At 40.7% G+C, this 25,097-nt stretch overlaps 1 protein-coding gene across 1 annotated transcript; it reads left to right on the top strand.

Annotated features, from left to right (window-relative positions):
- Positions 1-1,660: 1,660 nt before the first annotated feature.
- Positions 1,661-24,736, top strand: vrk3 (VRK serine/threonine kinase 3). Its single transcript, XM_033036284.1, has 14 exons — positions 1,661-2,141; positions 3,144-3,286; positions 5,262-5,405; positions 8,547-8,696; positions 11,657-11,703; positions 11,794-11,860; positions 13,609-13,693; positions 16,939-17,041; positions 17,124-17,216; positions 19,313-19,445; positions 20,845-20,965; positions 21,640-21,698; positions 22,722-22,867; positions 23,632-24,736. The coding sequence occupies exons 2-14, from the start codon at positions 3,145-3,147 to the stop codon at positions 23,635-23,637; spliced, it is 1,296 nt and encodes a 431-aa protein (XP_032892175.1). The 5' UTR covers positions 1,661-2,141; position 3,144; the 3' UTR covers positions 23,638-24,736.
- The last annotated feature ends 361 nt before the right edge of the window (positions 24,737-25,097 follow it).

The raw sequence follows: 25,097 nt of genomic DNA, 5'->3' as shown, positions 1-25,097 counted from the left end.
CTGTCCTCCTGCAAGGACTATCCTATTCCACTCATAGCTTTTCAGTGCATGCACCTTCCTTGTCAAAGCTGGTTATATTGTGGTGTGATTCTTTGAGGACTACTTTCTGTCATCTATGCTACTAGACATTTCCAACATTTCCGTCAGCTTCAACATCATTCCACCATATCTTCAGATTCAGATTCAACTTTAATTGTCATTGTCAGTGTACAGTACAGAGACAACGAAATGCAATCTTCCTCCTTTCCTTAGAGACTACTCTCTCCCCAAGTCCTTGTTTCGCTCATCCCTTCCCACCGAGCCTGCCCCTTCTCCAGGCATTTCCCCTGCAACCGCAGGAGATGCAACAGTTGTTCCTTCACTTCCTCTCCCACTTTCATTCGGGGACCCCAGCAGCCCTTCCAAGTGAGAGAGGTTCACGTGCTCCTCTTCCAAACTTGTCCATTGTGTCTGAAGAAAGGTCTCGACCCAAAACGTCACCCATTCCTTCCCTCCAGAGATGCTGCCCATCCCGCTGAGCTACTCCAGCATTTTGTGTCTATCTTCATTGCATCTGATGCTCCCTGTTACATTGGCGTAGACTGGGCGGCATTTTGCCGTGTTCATCTACCGTGTACACTCTGGCCTTCAAACCTGTGTCCCTGGGTTCTTGCACTGTTTCTAATTTGTTCCAGTTACTTGGTTAGGATCTGTTTTTTTTCTGAGTGATGATGAACTTTAGCTTCTCAAAGAAAAGACTTGCACACAGCACAGTTGGAAGAGTTTGTTCATGGTGGTGTTGTTGGGGGGCCATGGGGGGGGGGGTGGAGGGGAAGGTTGTGAAAGGAACGGGCGCGCGCCCAACATTTCGGGGCATTTGGGAGATGGGGGAGCATGTGTCTTCCCCACGTAGTTCGGACATTACACGCGGAGGGCGAGCTCGCGTCCATCGAATGCTCTATCTTCAGGTCATAAGTGATAAGGGACGACAGATGGCACAATGGGCTAAGTGTTCGGCTGGCGACTGGAAGGTAGCCGGTTCGAATCCCGCTTGGTGTGCATACTGTCGTTGTGTCCTTGGGCAAGACACTTCACCCACCTTTGCCTGTGTGTGAATGATTGGTGGTGGTCGGAGGGGCCGTAGGCGCAGATTAGCAGCCACGCTTCCGTCAGTCTGCCCCAGGGCAGCTGTGGCTACAGAAGTAGCTCACCACCACCGAGTGTAACTGAGGAATGTATGAATAATGCGATGTAAAGCGCCTTGAGTATTCTAGAAAGGCGCTATATAAATCCCATCCATTATTATTATTATTATTATTATAAGAGCAGAATTAGGCCATTCGGCCCATCAAGTCTACTCTGACATTCAATCATGGCTGATCTATCTCCCCTTCCTAACCCAATCCTCATGCCTTCCCATAACCTCGTAATAATCAAGAATCTATCTCTCGCTGCCTTAAAAATATCCGCTGACTCGGCCTCCACAGCCTTCTGTGGCAAAGAATTCCGCAGATTCACCACCCACTGACTTAAGAAATTTCTCCTCATCTCCTTCCAAAAGGAACGTTCCTTAATTATGAGGCTATATGACCTCTGGTCTGGTCCTGGACTGTCCCAGGAGGGGGAGGTGCACTGGGTGCCCACTCCCCACGTGGTCTACCAGAGCCCCCACGTGGTTTATAGAGCCGGAGGGGGAGCGCAGGGGTTCAACGTACGGTTGGGGGGCAGCGCGCGCGGGTTGTCAAGTGAGCGCGCGGGTTGTCAAGTGAGCGCGCGGGTTGTCAAGTGAGAGCGCGGGTTGTCAAGTGAGCGCGCGGGTTGTCAAGTGAGAGCGCGGGTTGTCAAGTGAGCGCGCGGGTAGTCAAGTGAGCGCGCGGGTAGTCAAGTGAGCGCGCGGGTAGTCAAGTGAGCGCGCGGGTAGTCAAGTGAGCGCGCGGCGGCGAGCACGAGTCTCTCTCCTCCTCCTCCTCACGTGGTTTGGCACAGCGCGCCACCGCCGTCAGCCTGGAGCTGGTGAAGCGAGTGCGCGCGCGGGCGGCCAGCTCCCTCCAGCGGCCGGGCCGGCGCCAGCAGCTCCAGCTCCAGCAGCGTCGATGCGGGCCCCGGACACGCAGCTGTACATCAGCCGGGCCGAGCGAGGACCAGCAAGGCGGCGGTGTCAGGTAGGAGCGGGGCACCCTGGGGGTCCCGGCCCCTCGCCTCTGTCTCCGCCCCCGCCCGGGGATGGGAAGTTACATTGGGTCGGAAGGAACGACAGATGTTGGAAGGTAGACACAAAAAAGCTGGAGTAACTCATTCACCGGGACCGGCAGCATCCGTGGAGAGAAGGAATGGGTGACTTTTCGGGACTTTTCAGACTGTCTGAAGAAGGATCTCGACCCGAAACCTCACCCATTCCTTCCTTCTCCCCAGAGATGCTGCCTGTCCCGTTGAGTTACTCCAGCATTTTGTGTTTATCTACAAGTTGTACAGGCCCGCAAACTCATGCACTGTCTTCCCGTGGCCCAGTCACCGGCCAAGCCCGAAGCTTGATTTATTTTAGATTTATTGGTTGTAACGTAGCTTCATTTACACGCTTATGAACTTTATCTGCAACTCATCAAGGAGTAATGCCACAAACGTCGTCCAGTTCAACAGACTCAAAAAGTAAATTACTTAGTATAATGTTTGTTCTGTTAGTATAACTACAGTGGGTCAGGAGTCATCTGTGGAGAGAACGGGTCAGTGGACGATTCGGGTCGGGACCCTTCCCTCCACACATGCTGCCTAACCTGTTGAGTTCTCCCAGCACTTTGTTTCAAAGTTCAAAATTCCTACATCTGAACTCTGTATTTTATTGGAAAAATTGATTGGGTTAATTCAACTGTGTTCGTTCCTGGAAAGAAACACAGTGACCCTAGTTACATTTCAATTCGGAATCTTCATTTCTCCTTTAAATTCCGAGCAAATACAAAGAAGCCCTGAACCATGATGGTGGACATTAAATGATTCAAATGTACATTATGTAATAAAGGAATGAAACCATCACAATAGCGTGATGTCATTAGCCATTCTATGTTTTTGTTTTGATTATGACCCATTCTGACCCTCCCTAATAATACCCTCCCATATATCTTTCATAATGATATGCCATAATAATATAAAACTTAATTTTCATCTTTTAGAATGATTTTTAAGTATTGCCCAGAATGTGGCCAGGATTTAGAAGCTACTTTCAACTTTTGCCCAACATGCGGTTTCAAGATACCCAAAGGAGAAAAAGAGGAGGAAGTACAACCTGTTACTGTCCAGGCCACAACATCTCCAGGTTTGTTTAGATTACGTTTCTCTTCGGCCTCATTGTTGGTCCATCTGAGTTTAGAAAAAGTGGGTACTTGAGATCAGTAGGATTCTGAGTTTCATTGTGTACTGTCCAAGGAGAAAATATCCACAAATATAAGCAAGTGTATTTATACTGTGTTTTTAATTTTTTTTAATTTTCCTATTTGTCTTGGGTATGAATGATAGAATATGGAATTGCAAACAATTCGAGTCTATACCTACCCTTTGTCTTACCATTTTTACATTGCTTCTGACACCCATTGCTATCCTCCTTTCACCCTAAAAGTCCAATTCACATTTTACTTTGTGTCCATGAGTGACATGCACTTTCATATTCATTCCATCATCCTTTCCATTATAATATTGTAAAATTGTAACATTCTTTTCTTCCGTTAATGCTTCATCATCATGGTTCATCTCACACAGTTGTAATTTTTTTAATATTTGACCTTTAACTTACAGGGCCCTCCATAATGTTTGGGACAAAGACCCGTCATTTATTTATTTGCCTCTGTACTCCACAATTTGAGAATTGTAATAGAAAAAATCACATGTGGTTAAAGTGCACATTGTTGTCAGATTATAATAAAGGTCGTTTTGATACATTTTGGTTTCAGCATGTATAAATTACAGCAATGTTTATACGTAGTCCTCCCATTTCAGTGCACCATAATGTTAGGGACACAGCAATGTCATGTAAATGGAAAATAGTTATGTTTAGTATTTTGTTGCATATCCTTTGCATGCAATGACTGCCTGAAGTCTGATTCATGGACATCATCAGTTGCTTGGGTGTCTTCTCTGGTGATGCTCTGCCAGGCTTGTATTGTAGCCATATTTAGCTTATGCCTTGCTTTGTCTCAATTGGCTGGATGGATACTAGGAGTTGTTTTTCATGTGGAGCAAAGGGGTGACGGGACTTCAGTCGGGATGGCCGCTGCTCGCGGCTGATAGCCTGATGGAGGTGATCTGGATCCATGGCACGATGAGAGTTGCTGACCTCTGAGTCGACACCTGACTCCTGAAGAGTGTTTCTGATCTGTTGGACAGGTGTTTGGGGATTTTTCTTTATTTATAGAGAATTCTTCTGTCATCAGCTGTGGAAGTCTTCCTTGGCCTGCCAGTCCCTTTGCGATTAGTAAGCTCACGTGCTCTCTTTCTTCTTAATCACGTTCCAAACAGTTGATTTTGGTAAGCTTGCAGTTTGGCTGATGTCTCTAACAGTTTTATTCTTGTTTCTCAGTCTCATAATGGCTTCTTTGTGTTTCATTGCCACAACGTTGGTCCTCATGTTAATAAACAGCAGTAAAAGTTTCCAAAGGTCAAAACACACCTGAGCAATTACAAAAATCTGTGACGCTATGTGTCCCAAACATTATGATGCCCTGAAATGGGGGGGGACTATGCATAAACACAGCTGTAATTTCTACATGGTGAAACCAAAATGTATTAAAATGACCTTCATTAAAATCTGACAATGTGCACTTTAACCACATGGGATTTTTTTTCTATTACTAATCTTAATTTGTGGAGTACAGAAGCAAATAAAAAAAATGATGGGTCTTTGTCCCAAACATTATGGAGGGCACTATATCTATCAAATACAACCATCATGCAGCTTCTGCTGTCACAAGTGAGCACTTGTTAAGTGAGCTTAATAAGTGGATGTTTGATTCTGCCTTTTCAGTTAAGGATGGTTGGATAGCATCATAGAAGCCACTAAAAATTATCTAAAATAAACAACCATTCATTACTTAGAAAAACATTGAATTCTGGAGACGTGGTTACGCAGCATCAAGTGTTGACATTTTATTTAGCACTCATGAAAACTATTTTGTGTTTAGAAATCTGCACACTCAACTAATTAAGTTCTTGGCTGCCAGGTTCTAAAGTAGCAGTGTTACAGATTTAATGCAGAATGGCCCAGTCTTTAAAAGCTTGCTCTTCCATTGTAAATTCAGCTCAAACTCTGCCTAGTCTAAAAGCAGCCAGTACAAAGCACACCCCTGTGAAAATAATCTCACCCAGGGAAGAAGTGGCTTCTCCAAAGAGAAGACGACAAAATGAACTGTATGAACAGAAATCTCCCACAAAGGCATCACAAGGTAAGTTCTCACAATGGACGATTAGATAAAATGGCAGCCTGATGCTGTTTAGACGTTTAGAGTTTTTATAATTGATTACGTTTCTATTTGCTTGAAGTGGTTTTGAAAAATACTCTGCCTAAAGAGTAAGCCAGAAATGTTGATATTTGAACCTATACAGGCCATCTCCTGGTATTGATTGGTTCCATTTTTCCATCAAGTTGATTTTGACAGTGTCAAAATATACACAAAAATCACTCTATAGTAACCTATAATATTGTAATAAATGGCATCAAAAATCTAGAGAAATAAAAATCTGCAACTCCTGTTTACAAAAAAAAGACAGTGTTGGAGTAACTCAGTGGTTCATGCAGCATCACTGGAGAACATGGATAATTAGAACATTAGGTGCCATTTTGGGTTGGGATCCCTCTTCAGACTGATTGTGGTGGGGGTGGAATCGACAACATTTAGGACAAAGCCAGGCAAGTAATAGGTGGATTCAGGCAAAGTGTTTTTTGGCTGTGGTTGGGATTGCCAATATAACAAATTCAGATGCAGTAGATGAGGTTAGAGGGGTTGCACATGAACTCCTGGAAGTATTGCTGTGGTCCTTTGCTGGATGGTTGAGGGGATTGGAACATATGACTGGTGTTGGGATCACTTTGGAGGTTGTAGAAATGTTGGAGAATTATGTGTTTTGATTCTGAGGCTGGTTGGGTGAAAGGTAAGGGCCAGTGGAACTCTATCCTTGTTCTGTCTGGGGGGAAGGGAACCGTGGGGCAAAACTATGGACACCTTGAGTAAGGGATCCATCTATTACAGCAGATGGGGAAGATTCAAGATTCAATTTAATTGTCACATGCACCAATTAAGGTACAGTGAAATTTGAGTTGCCATACAGCCATATTAAATGAAAAACAACAATACACACGGCCACGTAAAATAAAATTTAACATATACATTCACCACAGCAGAATCGACATTCCTCACTGATGGAAGGTAATAAAGTTCAATCATCTTCCTCCTTTGTTCACCCGTGGTGGGGGCTGTTGAACCCTCCGCATTCGCCGCTTCCGAGCCCTCTCAATTGGATGATCGAAACTCCGGCCTCGGGACGGATTGGAACACTACGCGACATAGAGCTCCCAAGTCGGCCTCTTCTTACCGTAGACCACGGGCTACACTGTTAAAGTCCGCAGGCCCTGCGGTTGGAGCTCTCCACAATCATCGGCAAAGGATTGCAGCTCCCGATGTTAAAGTCCGCGCAGCAGCCCTGGCTTGAAGCGCCGGGCCGGTCTTCAGGAAAGGCCCGCACCGCTCCACATTGTTAGGCCACAGGGGGGACGGAGATGCGAGACTGAGACAAATCGCATCTCCGTCGAGGTAAGTGATTGAAAAAAGTTTCCCCCAATTCCCCCCCCACCCCCCACATAGAACAGACCAAGAAACATTAAAACATACTTAAAATAATAAAAACAGAGGGGACAGACAGATGGTTGGTGATGTGTTTGATACCTAAACTAAAACATAAACATAGGACCATGTGTTTGAAACCATGTTTACTAAAGAAAAGAGAATATCTCAGATGTCCGAGAATGGAAAATCTCATCTTGGGAGCAGATGTGGCAGAGACTGAGACTTTGAAAGTAGGCGATAGTGTCTTTGCAAGAGGTAAGGTGGGAGGAGATGTAGTCCAGATAAATGGGAATTGGTTGGTTGTCGTAGACGTCAGTCCCATGTCTATCCCCTGTGATGGAGACCAAGAAAGGGATGAGATGTCAGAAATTGTCTAAGTGAATTTGAGTGCAGGGTGGAAGTTAGTGGTAAATTTAATGGAAATTTAATGAAATTGATGATTTACACAGGTGCAGAAGGCAGCCCCAAAGCCATCGGCGATGTAGTGAGAAAGAGTGGGGGAGATTGTGCCAGCATATGCCTGAAACAAAGATTGTTCGATGTATCAAATAAGAGGGCAGGCACAGCTAGGGTCCTTGTGAATGCCCATGGCTGCACCTTTAAATTGAAGAAACAGAGGAGTCAAAAAAGAGGTTGTTGTTCAGGACTAATTCTGTCAGGCGGAGGAGTGTCACTAGAGGGAAACTGAAGAACACGTCCCCATTCCCCATCTACTGCATTCAATGTTCGTGATGTGGCTTCCTTTACATCAGTGATACAAAGCGTAAACACAACAGCCCTTTTGCCCAGTATGTGCTTGGTCCGCCAGGGCCTATTGCATCTCCTGTTTTCTAACCATTTTGACTCCTTCCATTAGCTGTACCGCCCTTTCTAACCTGACTGTTTTGCCCAATAGACAATAGTCAGTACATGTGTTTGGCCCACCAAGGCTGACTGGATCTCCTGGTTTCTAATCATTTGCCTCCATCCGATGCCCGTACTGACCTTTCTAGCCTGGTTGTAAGCTACCCAAGCAGAATATGACATGCCATTTTGAATGTGGCTGCACTCTAGGCAGCCCAGGATATATTTCCTAGAATAATCAAGTTCTAAATTTTAACACAACGAGGCATCACAGTGGCACAGAAGTAGAGTTGCTACCTTGCAGCACCAGAAACCCAGGTTCGAGTCTGAGTGCGGGTGGTGTCTGTATGGAGTTTGCACATTTTCCCTATGACTGTGGGTTTGCTCCGGCTGCTCGTTTTCTCCCATACTCCAACGACATGCAAGTTTGTATGTTAAATGGCTTCTGTAAATTGTCCTTGGTGTGCAGGGTAGAATTAGTGTATGGTTGATCACTGGTCGGCACGGACTCGTGGGTCGAAGGGCCTGTTTCTGTAAACCTAAACTAAAGCATAACCATAGGACCATTGTTTTGGAAATCAATAAGCATTGAAATTGTATGTGTGGACTATTATACAAATTAATCTGAGAGCCTAGCGTGTTCCAAACCAAGCTTGATAATTTAATAAAGTTGCTTTTTTCAAACTATGTTGTGCAAAATGAATTTTAACAATTTATTTTCCTACATCTGTTTGGAAACATTTGAGATTCACTGGATGCCTTTATATGATGCCATTGTGTACATTTTCTTCATAACAAGAATATTCAGGAGATTAGACTATTTTGAGTTTTATCAGTATTAATATAAATAAACACGAATCAATAGTCGTTCAGTACGAAAATCATTTATTTTTCTATTAGTTTTGAGAAGTCCAAAAGGAAAACGGCAAAAGAATAATCCATTGGAACCGATTGCAGAAAATGAAATTTTGACTGATCAGAACAGCAGAAAATGGAGACTTACCAAGATTCTTTCGCAGCATGAAACTGAATATGGGCTGCTCTATTCAGGTATGACTACTACATATTTGCGGACTAGATTGGATTTAGTTAGAAAAATTGGAATTTCCTTAACTTAAAAGTAATCAATTTGTCAATATTGATGCTGTAAGCCATGACAGAACAAACGCAAAGGCTTTGGATTTTTCAAACTGAATAATTAATTTGGAAAAGTACAGTAAACATAGAAACATACCTGCCTTCTCTCCATAGCCCCCTGATCCCTTTAGCCACAAGGGCCACATCTAACTCCCTCTTAAATATAGCCAATGAACTGGCCTCAACTACCTTCTGTGGCAGAGAATTCCAGAGATTCACCACTCTCTGTGTGAAAAATGTTTTCCTCATCTCAGTCCTAAAAGATTTCCCACCTTATCCTTAAACTGTGACCCCTTGTTCTGGACTTCCCCAACATCGGGAACAATCTTCCTGCATCTAGCCTGTCCAACCCCTTAAGAATTTTGTAAGTTTCTATAAGATCCCCCCTCGATCTTCTAAATTCTAGCGAGTACAAACCGAGTCTATCCAGTCTTTCTTCATATGAAAGTCCTGACATCCCAGGAATCAGTCTGGTGAACCTTCTCTGTACTCCCTCTATGGCAAGAATGTCTTTCCTCAGATTAGGAGACCAAAACTGTATGCAATACTCCAGGTGTGGTCTCACCAAGACCCTGTACAACTGCAGTAGAACCTCTCTGCTCCTATACTCAAATCCTTTTGCTATGAATGCTAACATACCATTCGCCTTCTTCACTGCCTGCTGCACCTGCATGCCTACTTTTAATGACTGGTGTACCATGACACCCAGGTCTCGTTGCATCTCCCCTTTTCCTAATCGGCCATTCAGATAATAGTCTACTTTCCTGTTTTTGCCACCAAAGTGGATAACCTCACATTTATCCACATTATACTGCATCTGCCATGCATTTGCCCACTCACCCAGCCTATCCAAGTCACCTTGCAGCCTCCTAGCATCCTCCACACAGCTAACACTGCCCCCCAGCTTCGTGGCATCCGCAAACCTGGAGATGTTGCATTCAATTCCCTCATCCAAATCATTAATATATATCGTAAATAGCTGGGGTCCTAGCACTGAGCCTTGCGGTACCCCACTAGCCATTGTGACAAGGACCCGTTTACTCCTACTCTTTGGACGACTGTTATAGAATATAATTTGTTGTAATTTGAATAATAGTTGTTATAGAATATAATTTGTGATTTGAAGAGTTCATTTAGATTCCATGACACATTGGGCCTAATCCTTGAGTCTGAAGCTTGTCACGTAGTTGAAGTGCCTGAAGTTGAGCATTTTGGGAATAATGATCATATTAATTTTCAAGGTAGTTATAGACAGGCTTAAAGCTGAAATTATGATGCTGAATTGGAAGGAGGCCACTTTTTAAAATAATATCGTAAAATAGGGCCTGACAAATGCAGAGTAGGAACAGGTTTTTGAGAGTAGACCTGCAGAAAGGGAGCATCTATCAATTGTGAAAAAGTGCGGGTTTAGCCCTAAAGGGCGGAGTGGAGAATTGCAATCTTCACGTGATCCGCCCTGTTTCGGCGAATGCAATCAACCTGGCGTGCACAATCAAGTAAGATCAAATAGAACAAGTTGTCCTACAACTTTAAGCTGTGCACGCCATACGCAAGAAGAAGAAGCCCTAAAGGGCCTGTCCCACTTAAGCTATTTTTTAGGGAACTGCAGACGACTAGGCTGTCGCCAAATGGTCGCTGGGGTGTCGCATGTATGGTCGTGAGTCGTCCAAAGAGTCCTCAGTCGTCCAAAGAGTCGTAGCGTCTTTCTGGTCGCCGCTGGATTTTCAACATGTTCAAAAATTTTCAGCAACAGTGGGTTGACGCCAATGAGCGTAGCTTGACTTCTCCTGAAGTAGGTTCTGTCGTAGGTTGTCGCCAGGTGATGTAGGTTGTCACGGTGCTGACTTCGGTGAATTCCATTGGCGACTACCTAGGTCAACCGGCGACGGGTACCGGCGACTAAATTGTCTTCAGTTGTAACTGACAGGGTTGTAGCTTGATGCGGGTGGATGTAGGTTGACTTCAGTTGTCATAGGTGTCGTCGTAGGTGGACGTCCCAAGTTGCTAGCTTTTGTCGGTAGCTTGCTGTAGCTTGATGTCGACTAGATGGTAGGTTGTCGTAGACATTGTCATAGAGGGGTCCAGTCGCTGTTTTTTCGGCAACCTGCTACGACTATGACAGTCGCTGGCAGTCGCCTAAAAAATCGCCTAAGTGGGACTGGCCATTAAAGTATTCCTGTAATGTTGGACGGTAAGGAAGGCAAGTTCAGGCGAACATAATGTGGAGGGTATTGAGGATTTGATAAAGCAGAAGAAAAAGAAGCATATGGCAGGTATAAAGTTCTGAAAACAAGTGAAGCTGTTCAGAAGGGCAGAATGTACATGGGACTGTTGTTCCAATCGCTGCATTGTTTAGGCCTGCTTTTATCTCTAATGTTGCATCTGGCCATCCCTTGTTGTATCTGACACTGCAATCCTCATGCAAGCTTTATTACCTCTGACCTTTACCAATACTGTGCTTATGTGCCTGACTCCCTCATAATCCATCCCCCATTTAGCTCAGTTCATTCAAAGGCCTGCAGCTTGCATCCTGCCCCACACATTCATCACCCTCTGCTCAATGACCTATGTTATCTCTTCGTTCAGCAGTGTCTATAATTGAAATCCCTCTGTGGGATTGTTGTTTAATTCCTATGATCACAAGTCTCGCAACCCTCTAAAATCACTGCAAACTTGTAATTCTGGTGTTTTGTGCATTCCTTTTCCATAATTGTCTATTGGCAGTTGTATCGTCACATATTTAAATATCTAACCTCTGGAATTTTCTTCCCAAATCTTTGATGATGATGATGATGATCGAATTTGATGCCTAGAGTTAATGCTGCAGCCGTTCAAGAATTTTGCTGATCACTGAGTTTTCTTTACTGTTTCAGCACAACAAATGTCTGGTTCCTCACAGTGCAACTATACAGTTAAAGTGGTAAGTTGTAATCTGCCAAGCCTCCAAAGCTAGCATTTGTTGTTACTATCCTTCATACTGATCGTGCTGTGCATGTAAATATACTTCCAGGATGCAAAGGATGGTCGAATTTTTAATGAACAAAATTTTCTTCAGCGTGCTGCAAAACAAAATAAAGGTAAACAGCGTATACTAGGATGTCAATAAAACAAAACTAGTTTGTTTGTGATATAATCAGTAGTTAATTGTGTGAAGGTTTGAATGAGAACAAAATGATACAAGGCTCATCATTGCCCACCAATTCTTTAAGCTATGTTTAACTAACTTCTTTGTGAACTCTGCAGTTTATTAATCTCTGAGATGATCCCTGAGTTCCCTTATTATTATTATTATTATTATAATTATTAAGCACAACTTTAATGGCGTTACCCATCATATTTTGCCACCTTGGCCATCTAAAAACCACCTTGCTTTGCTGTTGATGAACTGGGTGATCATATTATTAACACTGTGTATTTTTCATTTTCATTCTCATTTACCCAAACCAAATTACTAGCTAGGAATCTGATTTTTCATCCAATACGCAAGGAACTTAAGACATTTTAATTAATTTAGAGATTCGATCATTTTGATTCTGAGCGATATGGTACTTAAGTGCTTCGTTAACTCATTTTAATGTCCTGTCAAAAACAAGATGGATCAATTTATTTTGGTCTTAGTTAGTTTAGCAATGTTACAAAATTTTGAGATTTTAAAAATCAAGTCTGCAATTTATCCCATCAGATAAAGCATAAAAATAAGTTTAATTTGACACCTAATTCACTTTCATATCTCAAGTATTTAAAAAGTTATGGCCATTTTCATACTCGGAAATTAGTATCTTATTCCCTATTGATTTTCTATGGACATAACAAAAAAGCTGTGATCGAGGACAGTCAAAAGCCCATAACTTTCTTAAACATTAAGAGAACTGAATGAAATGTTCAGTTATCATTAGATTGAAGCATTCTGAAACAAATATAAAATAATCTTACTTGGATGACCTGAAATTAAAGCATATAATTAGTTAGTTACCTAACTGTAGCTAATTCCAAACTTCAATTACTAGATCTAAACATCTATCCATTTCTTAATAAATGATTAACATTTTTAAATAGCCTAAGTGTCCAAATAATATTCACAAATAATTCACAATAAAACATGATTTTAAATTCTCATTTACATTAATTTATAGGCCAAATGGAAGGAATTTAGTGTTTAATTGCTGTAAATTAAAGTCCATTTAAATCAGCTTTCTAGTGGGATCCTGTGAACGCGCTGGTTTCGAACGTTCACATTGCGGTAGATTTGTACCCTCAAATGCCCAGAAAAATACTGCGGGATATAATGGGCCCAAAATTAGCTACTCGCAACATTAAACTTTGTATAAAGGGATCTTAAGAAGCCCTTTTTAACGTAAAAATAAACAGCCTACAGCCTACCTTCCGTTTTCCCCTGTATGAGATCTGGCCCGTTGTCGGCGGTCAGGGGTTTAGAGGTTAATTTTTAACCTACTATAACAATTAAATAAAGCCCTTAAAACTAATAATAGCTCAAGCGAGGGAATCTTCCAGCGATTTTTCATTAATAATTAACTAGGCTGAAAAACCTCGATTTGAACAGCCTAGGGAAAATCGCGTTTTAAACCCGCCCCCTCTAAACGGCGCCAAAATCGCGCACACGGGCTGGAACAGATTTTCAGTGACGCTTCAGGTACGTTTTGCAACATACCTAGTTAGTTACTTTAAAAAATAATTCCTGCCTTTATTGAGTTCGTCAACAACTGGTTTGAACAATTCTCTGCTAATTTATTACATTTATTAAAAACATTTTTTTTAAACCCTTCACTTTGGACATTATTATTTATGTATGTTTTTGTTTTGGCAGTTGACAAATGGATGAAGTCCCGTATGATGACGTTTTTGGGAATTCCTTCATGTGTTGGCTTTGGATTACATGAAAATACTTACAGGTAGGTATAGTTGGAAATGTCTCTTTTTAATGTTATCTCAAAACATGAGTATAACACAAACGACCCTTAAATAGGGATCTAATAGCTGTAAAGATTCTGATTATTAGCATTTAATTTTATTAACCTTGTTTGTTTTCACAATTGTGAAGTATTTGAGACCTATAAAACTTTAGTTAGTTTGCATTTGGAATATTGATTGAGTTCTGGACGCTCCATTACAGGAAGGTGGTGGATACTTTGGAGAGGGTGCGGAAGAACATTAATGGGATACTACCAGGATTAGAGTATATAAGTTATAAGAAGAGGTTGGACAAACGAGATAGTTTTCTACGAAGCGTCGGACACTAAGGAGAGACCTAACAGATGTTCAGAAAATTATGGGAGTTGGATACAATGGACAATTGGTGCTTTTTTTTTGCAGGTTGTTACACTCAAGCACTATAGGGCATAGTTTTAAGATGTGAGAAGGAAAATTTAAATGTGGGGCAAGAGATTTTATTAGAGTGGTAGGTGCCTGGAACATACTGTCAGGGGAGGTGGTGGAAGCAGATACAATAATGATCTTCAAGAGGCTTTTGGAGAAGCAAATGAATATGGATAATGTGCAGGCAAAGGGATTCGTTTAATTTGGCATCATCTTCGGCACAAGCGTGATGGGCTGAAGGGTCTTCTGTTCCTGTCCTGTTCATCTTGTGTATAATGTTCTGTTCCTGTCCTGTTTATCTTGTCTACTTCTCCCTCATCCTTTAATATTTCTCGTGTCTGCTCCTGCGACGTTGACACCTCTTACTTCAATCACAAGACCCTCTCTGATCACTTTATTTTATTGCTTTCTATCCAAGTTCCTTACCTCCTTCCAATCTGTCAATCCCTGGATAATGCACTCATAAATCACTTGTCCCATATTCAGAATCTCAACTATTTAATCTTAAGTCTTCAATTTGCAAAAATGTTTCTGTCATTCTTGCCCTATGTTATCTGGCCCCGTGTTTTTGTCCCTCCCTGTATAGCATTGCCCCAGTACTTTTCTGCACCACAGGTCATCTTCTTAAACTGTCCTCCCTGTATCCTCTATACTCATCAATGTTAAATGTGAGAACATTATCGATTGACATCACTTGCATTCAGCCTATATAGTTAGCTACCGCACTGTTTCCCTCCGATCCATTAGTCCTGGATCAAACCTGTGGAATTTGCCTCTTTCTCTAATTTCTCCCAGGCCCTTCTGGTCTTATCTTCTTATTCCCTTGATCCTCTTCTTGCTGGATTTTCCTCTTGATTTCTGTCGTAATTAGTGTGGACACTCTTCAGTCCTGTTTCTTTTTCTTCAAACATTGTCATCATTCCTTCACCCAAAAAAATCAAGCCTTATTCCCACCAGTTAGACGTCATATTATGCCTTTTGTTGCCAATTTACCTGAGTATTCAATGCACTCCTAATTGGTCTACATCCTCGACACACTATAAATGGAGTCATCCAAATTCCACCAAATCCCTTACATCCTTTACTTTGCTGGCCAATATTGGCTTGCTGTTAGCCAGCATTTCACATCCTTTTTTACACATCTCTTCATTGACTTCCTCCCCCCCCCCCCCCCCATCTAATTTCCTAGATCCCCGTAGTCCTCAAATGTTTACCCTTTTCCAATTTCCACAAATGTTATAACTTTACCTTTGACTCTGCTTTCAGGTCATATGATACTTCTTTGGAAATGTTATTAAATTCATTACATCCATACATTAAAAGGATTTTAGGATGCAATTGGAAGTACTATCTATGCATAAAAAAAACAACCCACTATATGTCAGCATGAGTACATATAAGCAAAGCCACTACTAAATCTTGGTATATGTGGTGTAATTTTGCTGTGATATCAAATGTGTTGTGTTTTGTGTATTTTGTGTTTTTATGACTGTTGGCAAATCAATTTCCCTCCTGGGATAAATAAAGTTCTCTCGTAACGTAAATCACATTTGAAAGCACTGACATTCATTGAACTTCTTGGGTATCTATTGCAGATTAATTTTTAATTGTATAGCTGGTGCACTTCGTCAGTGCTCACAAAATGTTCAAAAATAGCTAGGTGTTCTCCGCTCATAGTTCATTTTTCAGCTACCAGTCTCATTTATGGCATTAAAAAAATTAATTCAGCCAGTTTCCAAGTAAAATTAATGATGAATTATCAGATCTCAGTTAAAGTGATGGTTGCGGGTAATGCATTTGTTTTTTTGTTCCTGGGCAAAGTATGGGGACAGTCAAAGGAAATAATGAGGGTATCTTGATGGCTACTAAAGGATAAATAATCCAGATATTCTCATCAAATTTAGAGTTTTCTCTTCCCTGGCTGGATAACACGGTGTTAAAACCTAACTATGACTTGGCTGAAGTGCTAATGATACTGTGTGCTTCCTGTGGATGTTAATTCTAATGTTTGTTTCTTTAATCATTGAATTAAAATGAAGAAATTAGCTTTTGTATTTGGATATTCCCCTGCTATTTTTGTTTTCTCTCCCCACCTGTAGTGTGCACTATTCTAACCAAGTTCTTGTAAGATTTCACTAAAACTCCTCCAGAGGCGCACGATTCGTTCATCTTTTTGGGATGTTTGCAATCCCTCACTTCGCACCATCATTATAGATTTATAGATGTTTCTATCTCAACACTGCCATGAATTAACTATCGTCTCTGGTGTAGAAGGGAAATCCCAAAATATTTCACAGAAGCTTAATCAATTTAGTAGTTGCTGAGCCAAAGAAGGGATTATGGAAAGACATAGACCAAATCTTGGCCCAAGAGGGAGGTTTTAAGGAAGTTCAGTGAATTTCTAAAGAACAATGTGTTGGCAGATATTAACAAGCTCATCTTGCAGCCCATTCTTTTGCCAGGAAAAATGCCCTTGAAGTGCAGTGAGTGAGACTCAAATAGGCAATATAAGAGGGTATGTGTGGTGTGCTAAAAATATGTTTATTTGTTATTAAATTGCCTGTTTTACCTGGGTACTATCACCATACATCATTAAGGAACCCAAAAGTTGATTTAAACCTGTAGAAATCATCATTTTGATGAAAAAGCACATTGATGTCCAAACATGTATCCTTTCACTGAAATTTCTACAGCACATAATGGTCTAATACATCTTTATGATGTTTTACTAGTTTTGTACAATATTTTCAACAATGTATATTTTACTGTTTTATTAAATGTTATTTGGAGTTTAATAAAAATTGTTTGCCTTTTTTTCTAGGTTTCTAGTATTTCCAAACTTGGGTCACAGTTTACAATCAATTATTGAAAAAAATAAGATGCCATTATCTGAAAAAGCAGTATTCCAGCTATCTTGTAAAATTGTGAGTGTTCTTAAAAGCATGTGTTTCTAGTTTACATTTGGTGTTATAATTTCTAACTAATATATTCCCCGTCTTCAATCAGATTGATGTACTTGAATACATTCATGCGAATGAATATGTACACGCAGACATCAAGGCAGAAAATATTTATGTGAACCCAAATGAACTGGAACAGGTAGGTAACATTACACCATGCAGATTGGTTGAACTTAAAAGGCAAGTTAATACTGGCTTTCATGCTGGTCCTATAAAAATCATTTGGATCAGTGGTGCTTTAACATTGAACATTGAGCCATATAAGGAACAAAAGCTTTAAGGTTCAATCTTAAGGCTGTGCTAACACTGTTTGTTGCAGCCACTGCAGTTTGTATCAGATTGGAAAAATGTTATCATCTATAGAGTACTTTGGACAGACTTCAACTTTCATCTAAAATTTACTGGAATTGTATCCTCAACTAGTCACGCTGCTAAGGCCATCATGAGAATTGGCTACTTTAAGAGGAAATTGTAGTGCAATTTGGTTCCATAATAATGATAATCTATATTAACCATTTTACTCATAAACTGCAGGACTTTAAACACCAAATTGAAGAGGGATCAGACAACCAAGTATGGTTGTTCCAAAACAGATTGTATTTATTGTATTGTTGTATTCAAATTTATTGTCATTGTCTCAATTAGAGACAACAAAATGAATTTTCCTTACAGGCAGTATCATAAAAATAAATAAATAATAAATAATAAAACATATTAAAGATAAAATTGAATTAAAAAAAGGAAAGCACAAACACAGGAAGCCCACGACACAACATAACACAGTAGCACCAAGATGAGGAAGGCACCATAGTCCAGCCAGCCTCCCCTCCGATCTTCCCAGATGTTTATCCGTGGTCTGGGCCTTCCGAGCACCCGGTCGCCGCACCTGGGCGGCCCGATGTTCAGGCCCTCACGCCGGGCTGGTGGAACGCCGACGCCGATCCCCGACGGTGAACATCCTCCTCCTCAGCGGCCCGGACCTCCTGATCAGCCGCCTCCCGCAGCCGGAGTCCGCAGCTCCCGAGTCCGCAGGCCGAGCCGGGCGGAGTCGCAGGACCCCGCGTTGTTGATCAGCGCCGCCCACGTTGGGAGCTCCGCAAACCGCAGCTCCATGATGTCGGCGCAGCAGGTCCAGCACTCCGGGCTCCAGACGGCGATCCCCGATAAGGCATCACCAGCCCCGCGATGTTACAGAGCTGTCCCGCCGCTGCTGGAGCTCTGGTCGATCCCGGCAGGAAAGGACGCGCCAAACCAGTAGGTAGGCCGCTGGGGGGGTGAGGACGCGACTCGAATAATAGTCGCGTCCTCTCCAGGAAGCGACCGAAGGACGGTATCCCCCTTACCGTGACCTCTTCCCCCACATAAAGACATTTAAAACATAAAAAACACACTTTAACATAACTAAAAAAACAAAAAGATACCGGGCTGAAGGTGGAGGCTGCTGGCACCAGCGCCACCGGAAGTACAATCAGATGGAATATCATTTAGTGCCCCAACCCATAACATTGAGCACTAAGTGTTGTTTACGACAAAAAACATGTGTTTTTGATCAATCAACAGAACAACTGCCTTTAACAAAATTAAAGAGCAAGATTTCACATAGGAACATTCTTTCTCCTTTCTAATTAGTACGCAAACTGATATTTAGTATTTTAACATGTTCTGGAAACAAAAAAAACGTGCACAATTTCCTGGAAAATGATCTATTCATAGGATATTTGGAACTGGGAGGTGCCATGTATTAACAATAACATTGATTCATTCCTACCAATTAACTATAACAAATGAAAATGGGAATTGCCATTTATTTATAGAACACATTATTCGGGGAAATTGTCAATTTTCTGAGTATGGTCGAGTCATAAAGATTCCAACATCAATACTAATTTGATGGAACTAATATCCAGAATGTACTAAAAATATAATTTGTGGACTGGTAACATCGGGAGGGGGGTTATGAAGAGATGGAGAAAATGACAACAGGCAAGAAATAAATGGTAAAAAATATTGTGTGAATCTTTTTAAGCAATATTAAGAATATTTCGATGACCTTAATTATTACAGAATTTATATAATCCCTTTCACACTGGTAAAGCAAGGCGTGTATGATGTTCTTTTGTATATATTTTATTCAATTGTCAATCATATACTTTATTTGACAATTACTTTAAGCAACATTTTGATTGTAACAAGTGGATCCATTATAGCACAAATGATTATGAATTTTCATTTCAGGTGCACCTAGCAGGCTACTCCTTTGCATTCAGGTACTGCCCTGATGGTAAACATGTTGAATATAAAGAAGGGAGCAGAACACCACACGAGGGCACCGTGGAGCTGATCAGTGTGGATGTGCACAAAGGAGCTGGTGAGTCGCTGTGTTGTGAGCCATTGGTTTTTGTCCTGTCCAATTTCCAAATCCTTAACTATCACACAAATATATTCCAGAAATGGTCACAATTCCTGAAAGCTGCGCTTACTATTTTGATTTAAGTGTAGATAAAACTTGCTTGACTTGTTCACTGTAAGAAAACAGCAGCAAAAGTAGTCATCGTGCTCCTTTGTTGTTCTTTTGCTTGCCGTCCCACATTAAAGTGTCCATTATCTAATCTAATCTAATCTAAAGTGTCCATTTTCTTTTATTTCATGGATTTTATTCTATCAATTATAATTGGTTTCATTCAGGCCCTTCGGCCCAACTTGCCCACACCGGCCAACAATGTCCCAGCTACACTAATCTGACTTGCCTGTGCTTGGTCCATATCCCACCAAACCTGTCCTATGCATGTACCTGTCTAACTGTCTCTTAAACAATGGGATAGTCCCAGCCTCTACTACCTCCTCTGGCAGCTTGTTCCATACATCCACCCAGGGGCGGAAAACCAGGAGGGGCCTGAGGGGACACGTCCCCCCCCCCCCATGTTTTGAGAGGTGGGCGACATCCCCGCCAGGTTAACCTGCCTGGGCTTGCGGGAAATATGGCCAGCGTGGAGAAGCAGCGCTGGTATCCCGTCAGTCCAGACAGGGCTGTTGGTTAACCCGGTGAGACAGGCAGTTGAGCTGCATTTAGCGCTGGATTGAGCCTCCGAAGCCTCGCGCGCACGTGTGTGAGTGCGCATGCGCGCGCGGCTGCCAAATAATTGTGTCCCCCGTCCCATCCATGTTTTGATAGTGAGTTCCGTTCTTGCATCCACCACCCTTTGTGTGGAAAAAGTACCCCTCAGATTCCTCTTAAATATTTTCCCCTTCACCTTGCACCTTTGTCCTCTGGTCCTCGATTCCCCTTACTCTGGACAAGAGACTCTGTGCATCTACCCAATCTATTCCTCTCACGATTTTGTACATCTCTAAGATCCCCCGCCCTCCCCCCTCCCCCATCTTCCTGCTCTCCAGCTTTAACTGTGATATATTTTACTCTAATAGACATTGAAGTTTGCCCAACCACAGGATGAACAGAAACTTTGTTTTGTTACTAATCTTTTCTGTATAAAAACACACACATCTCGAAAGAAATTCTCAGATGGCTATATACATAATGTCAAAAAATGAGAATGTTCCGGTAATTTGAGATCATATTTGTAGAATCCTCACCACACTACGCAGCATATACCAAGGTATTAACACATCTTTGGGTTCAAGTGGTAACATGTCATTACAGATTTGAGGGATGGAGGTGATTCATCTCCATTTGGTAAAATAGAATGTTTTCATTAACTTTAATTTTAGAATTAACAAAGAAATTAAACAGATCCACTTGTGCATTGTAGGGCCTTCCAGACGCAGTGATCTTGAAAACCTGGGTTATTGTATACTGAAGGCGTTGTGTGGTTCCTTGCCTTGGTCGAAAAACATTGACTCTCCTCATTCTGTCATGGAAACAAAACAAAAGTAAGTGTTTTGACATAGTGAAACTTGCATAAATACATACAATTTAAGACTACTTTAAAAGTTAATTTAAATATTTTAAAAAAACAATTTTAAATCATTGCATTTAGGAAAGGACTACTATTATGTTTTACAGATTTGGATTGCACGCCAAAACACCTTCTTGATTAGTCCCAAAATATTGAATGGTTTATTCATTAAATCCTTCTGAAACCTTGATTTTTAGACCCCTCAAGGTCACTGAACTCTCTGGGCAGTTTATAGAATAGACAAAGCTGGACATACTTTAATTTCATGTCACCATCAGAAGTGACAGTGTAATATTGCATAATTATGAAGGCTTTGAATGTTTATGGAAAAATCTGCTTAAAGTGAAATAACATGTGACACTTGAAAAATTAGGTTACAAATATTCATGTTTTAATATTTGTCAGAAGGGATGTGCTATTTCAGGACTTCAATCTATCCTTTTAAGGCTGCAGAGTATAATTAACTTTTAAATAAATAACTTTGACGAGAAGGTTAATTGTGGTTCAGAATTATGATATTTATGCTAACAAATATGAATTCATTTTTGAATTATTTTTTTCCCCCCATTGATCCAATATATGTGACAAATGTTTTCAAACATTGTGATTTTTTAAACTGACTTGATTATTTATTATATTTTTAACCAGATACAAGGCTGACATAACAAGTCTCCTAAAGACTTGTTTTGGGAAAAAGAAAATACCAAGTAAGATGAGCTCAAGAAATCTTTGAATGCAAACAACATTTTCTGCTTATTTCCTTATCAATCAGCTGTTTCCCTGCCAAGTAACACTAACAAGAAAGTGAGAAGAGTGAAATTGTGGTTAGATATAATTTTAAGTGGTCTTTGGGCACCTTGGACTTGAAATTTGTACAACAATTTGAAGAAAGATTTGTGCAGGATTCATTTATCCAAGTGCCAATGTTCCTTTGGCTCATAGATAATTCCAATTATGTTTTTCAAAATAATACCTAATAAAACTGCAGCAGCGATGTGGTTATTAAGCAATAATCTGTTCCAACATCAACAGCCCCAACCTAGTCTTGTGTCACATCGTTGTGGAATTTGCCAAGAGTGGCAAAAACTATAAGGAAAAAAAACATGAAACTGTGGAGGAGATGTGATATGTTCCCTCATACTTACTCCATTTGTCAATAAGATCATGGTTAATTTGACATTGGCCTCCGCATAGCTTTCCTGCATCTTCCCATTTTGCTGACTCTTTTGTGAACCAAATTTCAGTGCCTCGTGGACTTGAATACGTTAGATTATTGAATGTCAGTGCTGCAATTTATACTTGCGTTAATTTAGCTTAATTGATCGCTTCGTGCCAATTTACTCAAATAAATAAATCACTGGTCACATTGTTAGGAATTTATTTCAAACATTGATTTACCTTTTTATTCTGACGTTCTCTCTAATTTTAATTATTTCACTAATTAATTGATTTCATTAATGTACAATAGTTCTTCCTCCCCCCCCCCACCCCCCCCCAGATTTTGTTCTTCTATCTCCCATTCATTTACAATTCTTTGTTTTTACTTAAACTTTTTAAAGCAAAAAGTAATTTTATAATGCCTTAAATATGATAGAACGTTTTCAAGCTTGAATGGAAGTGAAATATTGATAGTAATCATAGTGAAATGTGTTTCTGGATAAATATTGATGTGCATTTTTTCAGTCTCTTTGCTCAAGCTATTTATTTAAGAGGTTGTTATTAATTAACAGACGAACTGAAGAAATACTTCCAACATGTGGTGTCACTGCAGTATGACGAAGAGCCAGATTATGATGAAATACGAAAACAACTAAATGATGGTCTCCAAAGGCTGGGAGTGTCACTAAATGCCCCTTTGGACCTCACAATAACCACTGTAAGTAAATACCTTTACATAGATCTTTGGATGAGGACTGCATCGGGCTTGTTAATGATTGTCCTCTGAATCAAATTTCTGACACTTCTGGCACTGTGGCCTTGGTTGAGACCCTGTCTACATAAAAGTGAGATAAAGGAAGAATGTTGAGGACGTGTAAAATCAATTCTAGTGTTGACATTAATTATGAACACTTCTATTGTCTTTCCTTTGCACAATTTTATTTACCCCCTACATTTCAATTCCCAGAGGGAACTGCAGTATCTTTAATGATTGCTGACCATGTCTCTTGATTTTTTTTTTTAATTAAATGAGAATTAACAAAGCAAAAAAAAAGGAAAGGAAAAAGTGTAAGGAAAGGGAAAAGTGTAAATTAACATTTTTTAATCCGGCCCACAAACTAACAGTTCATTTATCACGGAACATAAAGGTATGGCACAGGAGCGGACCCTTTGTCCCAAAATGTTGGTGCCAAATCAAGGAGTGAAAAATTTAGAACACTGTTCAACAAGAGTAGTTGCTGCCATGTTGGTTATTGCAAATCCAAGAGTAGATTATGGGCACGATGGGCATGAAGAAGCAAAACCAAGTGAAAATGGAGTTATAGATCGCCTCTAATTCTTTTGAATGACAAAACAGCTCATGGAACGAACTGATGTATTTCTGTTCTTCTAAGTAAAAATACTTGCGAAGTAGTGATCTACTGTGGTGTACAATAGTAATAATATTGTTATTTATCTTCCCCTCCCCACCCCCCTCCACAGATTTGAAAATTACAATAATCAACTGAAGCCAGCATATTGTTTTGAGATAATTGTCAAGGTATGAGTTTTCCAAGGTGCTTTGAACTATTTTGTTTTTAAATCATGCTTTTTACAACCTTTGGGCAGGATTGCACTATGGGTATGCTTGTGTGTTTTCAAGATTTCAGTATAGTGTTTTTAAATAAAATTGAACGTCATTTCTGAGAAGGGATTTTTGTAGCTGTATTTTTAATGTTTTTTACCAGCGATGTGTTTTTCTCCATTTGGCTCATTGCACTATCACCATTGGGTAATGGTCTTCCTTCCCACCATTATTTCTCACAGCCATGTCTGTAATCCATTTGTCCAACAATAAACAATTTGAAAAATAAGCAATATTTGTTCTCTTATATGAACTAAATTTGTCTCTACAGCATCTTTTCTCTTGCACTGATGAATTGCAACTTATTTTCATTGAAATGAGTTATAATGTAGGCAGCTGTCATTTGTCTGATGGATAATAGAATGGGAGTTTAAAGGAATGCCTCTTGTAATAAAAGATAAGGTACAGCCTATTCTAGATATCTGAAATAGAAGCTAAAAATGTGGAGGAAGTAGATGACGTTAATGGACTGGAATTCAATGCATCGTTGAGCCACTTCAGCCTGCCCAATGAACTTTTATATTATGGGTACTCCTTTGCAAAAGTTGTCTGGTGGGCAAAACTCTGTTTAAAAAAAACCTGCACAAAGATCAAGTCTCCAATGTGGACATCGGGTACTGACAACTCTGGGAGAAGTGATGACACTTCCATGGAGAAGCTCCATATAGAACTGCTTATTGAGGCAAACCTTTTCAAAGAGACACAAAGCTGGAGTAACTCAGCAGGGCATTCATCATCGCTGGAGAGAAGGAATGAGTGACGTTTCGGGTCGAGATCCTGCTTCAGGCTCATGTTTCCATGTCCCTTCATCAGATCAGTTCTCTGTGAAGAATTCTCAGATACTTGTTCCCACTAAATGTCTGCACAGCAGTATTTAATTTCAGTCAACAATTTAGTTTTATCTATTGTGTATTTTACTTGTGAATTGCTGTGGATTGGCGTGATAATAAATTTTGAACATTTCTTCCCTTGGCATTTGTGGGGCTAGTTTTCATGGTGCAACATCTTCGACTCAGAAATGTACTGCTGTGACTTGCATTGAACAGTGCAGCACAGGAACAGGCCCTTTGGCCCACAATGTCTGGCAAACATGATGCCAAGTTAACCTAACCTCTGCCTGAATGTGATCTATATTCCTCTATTCCCTGCATATCCACATGCCCATCCAAAGGCTCTTAAATGCCAGTATCGTATCTGCCTCCACCACCATCCCTGGGAGTCATTTTCCACAAGAGACAAAGAGAAAAACCGCAGAGAACGGGAAAAACATAAATTAAAAGTGATGTTCTACATTACGGATTAATCCTGAGGTATCAAAGCACTC

The sequence above is a fragment of the Amblyraja radiata genome, chromosome 17 (genome assembly GCF_010909765.2).
Source record: "Amblyraja radiata isolate CabotCenter1 chromosome 17, sAmbRad1.1.pri, whole genome shotgun sequence".
NCBI classification, from domain to species: domain Eukaryota; kingdom Metazoa; phylum Chordata; class Chondrichthyes; order Rajiformes; family Rajidae; genus Amblyraja; species Amblyraja radiata.
This window is presented reverse-complemented; position numbering and strand designations above follow the sequence as displayed.